At 38.1% G+C, this 12,301-nt stretch overlaps 1 protein-coding gene across 3 annotated transcripts in view; it reads right to left on the bottom strand.

Annotated features, from left to right (window-relative positions):
• Nucleotides 1-12,301, bottom strand: part of Scaf8 (SR-related CTD associated factor 8) — a 187,751-nt gene that overhangs the window by 157,798 nt on the left and 17,652 nt on the right. For all 3 annotated transcript variants that reach the window (XR_008721138.1, XR_008721137.1, XM_055615991.1), the window contains exons 2-3: nt 9,706-9,789; nt 5,213-5,257 (exon numbers count right to left, since the gene is read on the bottom strand). Coding sequence is in view for 1 of the 3 variants with exons in the window: in XM_055615991.1 (XP_055471966.1) it covers nt 5,213-5,257; nt 9,706-9,789 (129 nt within the window). In the remaining 2 variants the exon portion in view is untranslated. The remainder of the gene's footprint in view (nt 1-5,212; nt 5,258-9,705; nt 9,790-12,301) is intronic.

Genomic DNA, 12,301 nt, shown 5'->3' with positions numbered 1-12,301 from the left:
TAGCCATGTCTATAATAACTCTGTGTGTGTGTGTGTGTGTGTGTATTCATATGTACTTTATAATAAAAAGTAAAACATTAGGCAAAAGTGACTGATATATGTATATAAACTGAAATAGTGTGGCATTTAGATCTTAGCTAAAATATCCTAAGGCAAAGAAATTTCAGCAAATAGTAGGTGTGGACAAGGAATCTGTGAAAGTGAACCCCTTTCAAATACCTGTACCATAAAATGTCCAGCTCCTTATGCACCCATCCAAGGGTAAAGAGTCCCTTGGATGACCAAAGTCCATCTTCACTAAGACTGGATAATACATTAAAATGTACATATTTAAAAGGGAAGACAAAAAAAAAACTGTAACAAGTGTTGTTCAAAAGATTCTGCTATTCTTTCTGGGAAAACAGCAACGGGTGGAAAAATAAATGAAGCAAAGGATGACCAACCACTTTAGTTAGCTCGGTTTCAGAAGAGATACCTGGAGGCTGGAGAGATGGCTCAGCAGTTAGAAACCCACACTGCTCTTGCTCCTATCCCCACAACTAGTAGCTCACGAATACCCTAGGTGCAGCTCTAGGGAGACAATGGCTCTGGGCTCCAAACATACCGACACTAATGTGGCATGCAGAAACACATGCACACGCACACATAATTTAAAAATAAAAAGAGGTACTTGTTGTGAAGGATCGAGGTTTCTGGAGAAAAAATTTATGGAAGTGCTAAAAATATTTGTTGTAATTTTTATCTATTTTTCATGTCTGCCTCATGAGAATGACACCAAATAAGTCTCTTCTATAACCAACATAATGCAGAAGAAAATTTAAAGACTAATAAAAGCCCAAAGCGTCCAATTAGGCAGTAATAATTAATGGATAGAATATTACCAGAACCTGGAAAGATCACATGTTCTGCATGCCTTATGGCAGCTAATAGTAGCCACAACACAACCGAATGCAGCTCAGTAAAACAGAGCCTCCAGACTGCATTAAAACAAACAGTACTGAAGGACAGCATTCAGTCCTATTTGAGTATATAAGTATAAATTATCAGTACTCATGCAAAATAGTAGGCTTCACATGGACAAAAAGAAGCTAGTTTAATCAAAATTTCAGGAATGGCGTTAAAGACTTCACAAGTGCATTTCAAACTAGTAAATAACACAGTGGTTAGCTATAGGTAACAGAAAAGTCAGCAAGTCATGGGGCCTTCTGATTCAAAATTAATTTTGTAATTCATGGTAACTAATAAGTTGATTTTTTTTTATAATACAAACACGGGATTAGTGTAACATAGAGCTAACCCAAATAGTACTCCTAAAACTTAGAGTTGTTTGGTGTCTATAGTTCTTTGCTTCGACCTTATAAGAAGCAGACAGAGTGAGATGGTGCAGCTAGTGAATGCGCCGGCCACCAAGGATGATGACCTGAATTTGATCTCCAGGGCCCATGAGGTAGAAGGAGTGACTCCTCTAAGTTGTCTTCATTTCCACCTGTGCTGTGACACATGCACCACACCCTCACATGCGCACACGTGTGTGTAAGTATGTAACCTAAAACATAGCAGAGAATTATCAGAACAGAGTGTTTTCTGGCTCCATCCAACACATCAAAAGCTGGAGGCAGTACTCTAAGTAGCTATTCTATAAGAAGTCAGTGTTAACGTTAATTTTTGATTCGTCACCATTATCCTTCATTCTAGCTATAAATTTTTTATCACTAACACATAGGACCACACACAACATCAAGCTGTTACACACTTGTGCTTGTATTATTTGTTCAGTGTGTAAAGTAAACATAAAATGGTACAGCCAATCTGAAAAACAGCAAGTTCCATAATAGAAAAGATGACTTATTAGCTCCCAAAAAATGAAAGCTTGCATTTATCCCACAACTAGAACATAAATGGTCTCAGCCACTTTATTTCTAAGTCAGAAAGAAACCCAAATGCTTGTCAGTGTGTGAATGCTTAACCTGTGGAACACCCTACACATGAATTTCAAATAGAAGCAAAAGGGACAAACTACTCCAAACATGTAACGGCTGAGCTAATCCTCAGGCAATGATGTAACAGCTGGGCTAACCCTCAAGAAATAATGTAACAGCTGGACTAACCTTCAGGAAATGATGCTGACCTCAAGACTACCTAAAAAGGCTAATTCTACCTGTCAAACATTCTCCATAGGGTTTAAATGAATATTGTGTCGATTTTAAAATGTTTGGATTTGGGACTTTCAGATTAGGCCTACTCATTCTACAACCCAAAATAACGAGTGAAAGTTACAGGCAATCTGTGCTATTAGGACATGCTGTTGTTTGCTGATCTCGTAACATAAATCTCTCATGATTCTAAAATTAAAAGGTTAGCTGAAAATGAGCACCATCAATTTAACCTTACCCAAATCTACGGTTCAGTGAACAGGTGTTAGAGACACAGCACTTCACTTTCTCCCCAGACTGCCTTCTTTACTTGGACTATGCAGAGCCTTACGGAGGTCTTCCCAAAATTCTCAAATCTCTTACTTGACCAAACATATTGCCTGCCCAAATCCCATTAATTTGTAAGTTTCTTCCTGAAACCTGACTATCCAAACTGACTTCTGAATGAGAATCTCGGGCATCAAGTAGGAGTTGGAGGAAACACAGATCTCAGGATCCTCCCCAAACTCGCAGTAATACTTTCTGCATTCCAGCAAGATTCCCTTACCAGTTCCCACATAGTCAAATTTATGAGTCATGGTTTCTACATTAGACCTTTGAAAAGACTCTTTTATTTTTTAATTTTTTAATATTAATTACAGTTTATTCACTTTGTATCCCAGCTGTAGACCCTTCCTCATTCCCTTCTAATCCCACCCTCCCTCATCTCCTCCCATGCCCCTCCCCTCCTCTCCAAATCTATGATAGGGGAGGTCCTCCTCCCTTTCCATCTGAAAAGCATCTTAAAAATTTTACACTGATGGAAATTTCTAGTAACTAACACTGAACTTTACAGTCTGATTTTCTTTAATCAGTATACTTTCACCATATCTTCATCTAAACTACTTAATCCCAAAATGTTTGACTAATATTTTATGGAGAAAACAAAATCTTAAAAAGAGGGACAGGAGGTAGAGATAGCTCAGTGCTTAATTATGAGCATTTACTGCTCTTCCAGAGGACATGTGTTTGATTCCTAGCATCCATATGACAACTCACACCTGCCTATAGCTGCAGTTCCAGGAAATTTGATATCTTCTTCTGCCCACCATGAATACAACATGGTACACACACTTATATACATGTAAGCAAACTCATATACATAAAATTAAAAGTTATAAACGAAAACTTTTTATCTTTTATATCTATTTTTGGTTTTGTGAGACATGGTCTCTACATAACCCTGGCTGTCCTGGAATTCACTATGATGCTAGCCTTGGATTCACAGAGATCTGCCTGCCTCTGTCTCATAAAAGCTGAAGATTAAAGATGTGCACCACCACATCAGCTAAATTAATCCTTGTTAAAAGAGGGGCAGAACTCAAACACAGGTTAGGCCAATTATTCAAGGCAGCCCAGTTTAGAGACACAATCTTATTTTGATCCCTTCACCTTCCATAATAGACTGCAACCTTGCTAAATGTTAATGCCAAATGTAAGTCAATAAAGTGCAAGTTTCTAAGGCAGTCTTAAATAAACCTGCCAGAAAGTGGCATCAACAGAATGCTCATCATAAGAGCACAAAGAACTATGGCCAAGTCACCTAGACTCAAAAATCCATGTGTGCTGGATAGTTTTATATCAAGTTGACACATCTGAAGTCATCTAAGAGGAGAGAACCCCCATTAAGAAAATGCCTCAGAGCAGGGCACAGTGGTGCACACCTGTCATCCCCACACTCAGGGAGGCAGAAGCAGGCAGATCTCTGTGAGTTCCAGGCCGGCCTGGTCTACAGTTGAGTACAAGACAACCAAGGTTACTCAGAGAAACACTATCTCAAAAAAAAAAAAAAAAAAAGGAGAAAGAAAAAAAATGCCTTAGTAAGCCAACCTGTAGGGCATTCTCTTAATTAATGATTGATGAGACAACTGTGAGTGGGGCCAGTCCTGGGCTGCTGGTCCTGGGATCAAGCCACTGACAAGTCAGTAAACAGCAGTCCTCTATGGCCTCTAGATCAGCTTCTGCCTCCAGGTTTCTGCCCTGTTTTGAGTTTCTGTCCTGACTTCCTTTGATGTGCAAACATAAGCCAAATAAACCCTTTCCTCCCCAAGTTTCTTTGCTAATGGTGTCTCGTCACAGCAATAATAACCCTAAGTAATACAGTATACAACACTGTTGTGTTCAACTTTTATCTGCTTGTTTTCCCTGGAAAGGGGAGCTATAAAATCTACAAAATAAGACGTAGCGCTGTTCAATGCATTGTTGGCTCCAACAAAATGAATGAGGGGAACAAAAACAGTTGGGAGACAATAATTTAATCCCTGATTTATATAGATACAAAGTTGGTTTCTAATTATACAGCTTAACATGACTAATAAGAATTTCTTTAAGGGCCATACAGTGCAACAATTTGTAACATTTGAAAAATAAATTTAGCAAAAAATCTGCCTGAAGACTACCATTTTCTGATGCACAACAGCACTTTCACTTTATTTCTAAATAATAAATTAAACAACTAGAGTTACTTTTTGTATTAAGACAGAATCTAGCTTAGTCCAGATGGGCATCTACTTTGCTGAGACCAACCATGACCTTGAAGTCCTGATCTTCTACCTTCTACTGGACAGTGGTAGAAATTACAATGTGCACCGGTTTGTCTACTGAGTCCTACTGTCCTAAGTGCTAGAGAGGAAATGCTAGGGCAGCACTCCACCAGCAGAACTATAACCACAACACTTAAGAGTTTCTTTTTAACAGTCCATCAACAGAACTTAAAGGCAAGTATTTAATTAAAGGAGAACATTAAGGGGTTGGAAAATGGCTCAGTGGTTAAGAGCACTTGCTGCTTTTGCAGAGAACCTAGGTTCAGTTCCCAGCACAAACATCATCACTTACAATCACCTTTACCTATAGGGGATCTGGTATATACCTGGTGCACATACACACATATAGGTAAAACACTCATACACATAAAAATATTCTTTAAAAGTTAAATCATATGTTTAAAAATAACTAAAAACACAAGCATAAATACAATCATAGCACATTTAGCATCGGTGGTAAAGAGCATATGTACTTACTTTCTGAATGAATTTCTCAACACTTTGTACCACGTGTTTATAGAACTGTAAGAAAAAAAGAAAACAAATCAGTTGGCATAGATTAGAATTTTCTGCTAACCATAAGCTTAAGAAGCACTCCAAAGGTCCATTAAAATAATAAACTTTAGTCAAATTTCTGTGATTCACATCATTCACCTGTACAGGAAACTAGCCATGACATTTAATTCTTTAAGTAATCCTTTGAAGGACATATTACAATGAACATATCTGAAGTGTGTTACATTAACATGAAACAATTCCAGCTGGTCAGGACAGTACATGCCTGTATTCCCAGCACCAGGAAGGCTGAAATAAAGTGATCACAGGCTGGGGCCAATCTCAGCTACACCCTGAAAACTCTGTATTAAAAACTGAAACAAGCAAAAATCTTTACGACAGCACACTTTGACAAGTTGGACTGACAGCAAAATAATGCACACTGACAACGTTGGGTTTTTTTCCAAAGAAGTGATAGTGTCCTATAGTGTCATTTTAACGCCTATCAAGAACAATACTAGAAAACAGTAATCTACCAGCAATACATCAATAAATGTGATAGCAATATATTAATAAATGTTTCAACTACAGGCAGAGGGAAGAATATACAATGTTCTAATAAGTCATACAAAATGAAATGATCCACTATCAATTATGAAAACACTTAGAAGACTGATGTACAACCTGGAAGTAAATAAAATAGAAACTATAAATAACAAAATTTTAATATGTCAACAGCAACGCCATGATTAGAACATTTGTCTTGAAGAACGTGAATTATACTTCCAGTCTCAAGACTTCTGCTTTATAAAGGATAACTCTGCATTTAGATTGGGGAAACATAAGGACTAAAGCCATAACATTGAAATGTATACTTGGTTGACTGTAAGCATATTAGCATAAAAGTATTTTATCCAAATCAAATTCATACATGGGATCAACATACTGTGGTTTGACTGCTTTCTAAGAAAACGTCTACATTCTTAGGAGATTCATATACAAGTACAGAGGGACTGTTACTATTAATGACATCTGGAGCTCTCAAATGAATCAACCAGGAAAAGAAAAACAAAAAGTGTGTGTGTGTGTGTGTGTGTGTGTGTGTGTGTGAATCCCTTTGATGTTGGCCAAAAGTTTAAAAGCGATATAGAAAGCAGGTATGGTAAAAGGTTACTGAGTGACGGATTCAAGGGGGTAAAAACATAGTGCTTACAGGAATATACAACTTTTCAGAACTAGAATTATCAAAGGCAGCAGTAATACACCAAACACTACAGTACACTGTAAAAAATTATTCACTCTCAACTGACAAAAACCCTAATTCAAACTCTACAAACAACTCCCTGTCTGTTCTCTACTGACATCTGAAAATAAGACATAATGCTAGAGCCTATACTTCACTGAGTCTTTTAATTTAACAAGTGCCCTGTTCAACATTTCATGAAATGTAACAATAATTTTCCAGGCTAGTATTGAAGATATTAACATGCACGTTTGCGTAGTCTTAGAACCATGAGCCAAAGAATCAGACCACATTGGAGATAATGTAAACTACAGTAAGCTTATGCAAAGGCCCATCAGATAGATGTGCTTTAAGTAATAACAACAATAATAGTTTCCTTTCAGAATTCTCAGGCTTAAATGTGCTTGTCAGCATCTTTATAGCTTATCTTTTTTTTTTACATAAAAACATGCGGGTGGGTAGATATAATAAGATACTAACTATAAATCTGATACTAACTATAAACCTGAACAAACACACACACAAAAAAATAAATAAAAACAAAAGCAATGGTGGCTAAGGATGGTTCAGCAAGTAACGGTGCTTGTCACATAAGGCTGACAGACAATTAATACTTGAAAGTTTGTCCTCTGATCTCTAGGCAGGTGACATGGCAAACACACAAATACACACAAATACACACACACACACACACACACACACACACAAAACTTAGTTTTTAAAAAATTTGAAAGAATCAAGCAAATGTCTCCTGATAGTAATCACCAGTAATTAGGAATTTGTTAGTTAATATACTGCTACTATTCAAAAGATAAAAAAATTAATAGCTGGTATATCAAGTTATGGCTAATGTTTCAATCACTAAATGTTCACAGGTTAGTACCTACTTGATTAGAAGTAATCATTCATTTTCAAGATCCTTGCTAGAAGGAAGTCTTAGACCAGAACACAATAAATTATGTATTCTGAACTTGAAAAGACTTTGTAGACAAGAAGTTATGTGTACTTCTCCAGAGAATCCAACCATTTCCCCATGGTTTCAGAGTCTAGATGAGTTAACACAGCTCAAAACTCACTGCATCACAGCAATGACTTAGGTTTGTCCTTTCCTAAAATTCAAGTACCTTATACACAATAAAGCCCAATTATTTTCCATAATGATTCATTTTCAAATCTATATACAATCAGTGAGATAAAAACTAATACACTGATTTTAATTTAAAAGTCTTTTATCAACTTATATTTACAATTTTTCAGTCAGTTTGACAAACACAAGTGTCAGAACACTTTCCTTATGACATGGCTCTATCCAAACTATCAGCTGCCCAAGAAAAGTATGAAAAATGCTTATTTCAAAACTTGTAAAAAAGTGTTTTGCTTTGGTTTTAAAGGATTTTAAGGCTTACTTATTTTATTTGCTGTGTAAGAGTGCACGTCTGCATGTGAACCAAGTGTGTGTCCACTGGCCTTGGGGTTGGAAAGCACTGAATCCTCTAGAACTAGAGATGGTTGTGAGCCGGTTGTAAGCCACTGTGTGGGGGATGGGAACCGAACCCAGGTCCTCTCTGAATCCAGTATATACTCTTAACCACTGAGCCTCTCTTCAGCTGGAATCTACATGCTTTTCAAAATGTGTTTTTATGTAAATGTGGGAGTTTTCAAGTGGCAGATTTCTTTCTTTTCCACAATGAGCATGTATTAATACCATAAAGCTGAAGTAAATATGTAAAATCTCTAAAATCTATTCCTTTAAAATACTAAGGAGGGGCTGGGGAAACAGCTCCATCTGTAAACAAGCCTGAGGGCCGGAGTTCAGGCCTCAAGCACCAACATAAAAGGCAAAGTGTGAAAAGACAGATGCAGAAAGGACAGTTGTAACTGACATTGAGTGCTTCTGTCCTATTCTGTTAAGAACGTGTTTGTGCATATATACACATACATTAAGCAGATACTATGTTTTCTTTATTCTAATTCTTCATCATACGTGATACAGATTGAGATAACAGATGCATACTAAGCCACCTACGCTAAAATATATAGTGCATTTGCAGTTGTGTGTGGAATACCATGTTAGTGGCATTAACATGGCAATTGTTTTCATTTGGAATTTAAGCAAGAAGGGATGTGATTGTGTTTGTTGACAAGGAGTGGATTAATCTTGGTTGTTAACTTGACTACCTCTGGAATCAACAAAGACCCAAGTTGTAGGGCACACCTATGAGAGATTTTCTTCATTGATATTAAAACCTACTTCTTTGGGATTCCAACACAGACTGAAAACTGGCAGCTCTCTAGGTAGCTTCCAGGAATCCAGCATGAGACTGGGACTGCTAATACATCTAGTCTCCTGGAATGAGCAACTACCAGACTCTTGGCCTTTTCTGTCATGAGATGGCCATTGTTGGAGTACCTAGAACACAGCCTACTCTAATAAGACCTATTTAAATAAATAAATAGAATTTCTTGTTTCTTAGGGAGCCCTGACTAATAGTATTTTCCTGTTGCTGTGACAATATCCTAATGAAAGCCAACTCAATTCAGTTCCAGGTTAGTCTGTGATGATGGAGAAGATAGAGAAGCAAAAGCCTGAAACATTCAGTCTCTCTCTCTCTCTCTCTCTCTCTCTCTCTCTCTCTCTCTCACATACACACACACATACACACACACAGTTAAAGCAGAGAACCAGGGTTCTCAGTGCTTAAAAGTACTTCCAAACAAATTCAGCATGAGTTCAATCCTCACACCCTGTGGTAGAAGGAGAGAAAGCCACACATTCACAAGCACACGCTTCAGAGTAACAAAAATTAGCACTTTAGTAGTAGCAGCAGCAGCAGCAGCAACAAATGAAGATGCCAGCTGCTACTCAGTTCCCTTTCTCCATCCTATGGGCCAGAATGCTAGGCAGGGGAATAGTCCCATCATCCAGAGTGAACAAGCCTTCCTATCTCAATTAAATCAATCAAGGTGAATTCCCCACAAGCATGGCCTCCGGCCCATCTCCCAGGTGCTTCTACATCAAGACAAATTGACAATTTAATACTATGCCACAGACTGTCTCAAAAACATAGGGTGGGACACAATGGAGCCTCTTAACATTACAGGACCCTTTACTGTGTGGCACACGTATATACGTATTCATTCTCTCTCTCTCTCTCTCTCTCTCACACACACACACACACACACTAAGAGGGTTCTTTGCTTTTAAAGACACAAAGTAAAATTTCTGACTCACCTTAATAGCTTTGATGGCTGCCTTTGTAATCTGGGTCATTTTTGCTTTAGAAATGGGTGGTTTATAGTCATTCAGCGAATATAACTGGTGGAAAAAAGAAAAAAAAATATTAAATATATCACAGTGCCCCCAAGCAACCATGAAACTACTAGCATTCCCATTTTCATATTCTCACAAAATATAAGGGTCATCTTAAGAAGAAATCAAGCTCAGCAACATTACCCACAGGAGCAGAGAATTATAGTCAGGCATTACCTCACACTTGCTTATTCATAATCACTAAGTCAGAAAAAGAAAGAAAAAGAATGTAAAAACTTAGAATCCTTTTCACTACCGGTGCAAATGCCAAATGGTGCAGCAACTTTGAAACACAGCTTAAGAGCCGGCAATGTGGCTCAATGGGGGAAGTAGATGGCCACCAAACCTAACAACCTGAGTTCATTCTCAAAATCAACATGGTAGAAATAGAGAACCAATTCCTTGTAACAAGCTGTCCTTCCACAGGCTCACTATGGCACGCACACACACACTAAATGTAAAAAAAATAAAATAGAACAGCACGACCATTAAAAATGGTCACCATGTGATGCAGCTAATTCCACCCCTAAGTACACAACTAAATGTGCTAAAAATAAATGTTCACATTAAAGTTTATGTCCCCGACGCTGAGCATGGTGGGAGATACCCTTAATCCCAGTCCTTGAAAGGCAGAGGCAGGCTGCTCTCTGTGAGTTTAAGGTCAGCCTGGTCTACATAAGCAAATTCCAGAACAGACCAGCCAGAGCTATATAGTGAGACTCTGCTTAAAACCAAAAAGAAAAAAAGAAAAAAAAAAAAAAAAAAAAGCAGCAACAGCCCGAATGGCATGAATTGCAATAGAATGTATGATACTGTATTAAATGAACTGAGAGCTGTAAAAGGAATCAGGATCCTTAGATATAACACGAATGAATCTTGGAAGCTTCGGGAAGAGCGATTAAGTACCTCACTAGATTGCCCATGTTGCCTTAGCCTGTTGAACAGTTAAGATCACAAGCGCATGTCACCAAGGGCCTGGCCCTTGGAAATACTTCGCTAAGAAAACTGAGGATGTAGCTCAGTGGTACAACAGTTGCCTGGCACACTTGAGGCCCTATGTTCAATTCTAGGAATTGGGGGATGGGAGACAACTAATGATTAACATTCTTTTGAAGGTGAAAAAAATATTCTAAAGTTAATTGCAATGATGGTCGCACCATGTGGTGAATATACCCAAAGACCATATTGTGTTGTCTGACTTCATATGTGACTTTTTATCACAGTAAGCCTTTTTAAAGCCAGGCACGGCAAAGCACAGCTTTAAGCCCAGCATTTGAGCAAGAGGTAGATGGGTCTCTGAGTTCAAGAAAAACCTGGTCTACACTGAGTGTGCCAAGCTAGCCAGGGCTATACAGTGGGACTTAAAGAAAACGGGGTAGTAAAGGAAAAAAAAAAAAAAAAAACAATAAATAAGCCTTTTTAAATTCAAGCTATCTAATGTTTTTAAACAATCTGCCCATTGAACTGACATAATATTCCTCATATAATGCTCAGAGACATGGCATTAAAAAAAAGTAAAAATAAAAAATTAGAAAAAATAGAATGAATTTCATTTAACTGTGGTTAAATGAAAACTGACTAAAAATTCCATCACGTTCAGTGACACTATAGTTAAGACAGTATTTAAAAGTTTACACTCTAAGCTATGACCATCACAACATAGACCACAGCCTAAACCACTATGCTACCCCTGGAAAACACTTAATGAGATCAGCGTGCTCTCTTAACACATTTATAGCTCTCTTTAAAAGTAAAACAAAAACAAACAATACACCACTTCCACCACTCCCTACAGCAGTCAAGAACCCTTTGAGCAAACAAAGCAAAGCTGTGTATGGGAGGGTCTGGCTGTTCAGCATCAGCCCATCAGCCTCCTCTCATATATTTATAGCCCCTTGTTCTGGGCTCATGCTCTCTTCTGAGGTACTGCTCTTAAGAGACCTGTTCTCTTCTATTCAGATACTTTCTACCAGGGACTTCCCACTAGTTAATGTGTACTTTTCCCTAAATCACCTAATGAGGAAAGGCTTCTGTAACTCCCCAGTACCAAACTTCTCTTTATGTTTTCAATGCTTCACTAGTCACCTTTGAAGCCATTAAATTGCCAGACTGTGTCTAATATTTGATTTTTCAAAAATAACTGCTACACAGATAATGGTGAGTGACAGTAATAAACAAAGGGTTGAGGTAGCTTTAACGAAATTTAAGGTATTAAGTGGCTGATACACTGAACTGTGACGCAAACAGAAAGCAATCAAAGCTTCTAGCTAACGTTACAAACACCCTTTCTGGTCAGCGCCCTCCGGGGTCACGCACATGTTCATTATATCACCTCACCCGAATACTACAAAGGCTGATTCCAGCATGGCCTAGGACATAAAAAGGGAGGCCTCGAGTTCATCTGGAGACAATCTCCACAGAATGAGGCTGTTCACATGTGGCAAGGGGTGGTGGTGCACACCTTTGATCCCAGCACTTGGGAGGCAGAGGCAGGTGAGTCTGAGGGCAGCCTGGCCTA

Source organism: Psammomys obesus, unplaced genomic scaffold (assembly GCF_907164565.1).
Source record: "Psammomys obesus unplaced genomic scaffold, mPsaObe1.curated_primary_1811, whole genome shotgun sequence".
Classification (NCBI taxonomy): domain Eukaryota; kingdom Metazoa; phylum Chordata; class Mammalia; order Rodentia; family Muridae; genus Psammomys; species Psammomys obesus.
The sequence above is the reverse complement of the archived record's forward strand: the minus strand, read 5'-3'. Positions and strand labels throughout refer to the sequence as shown.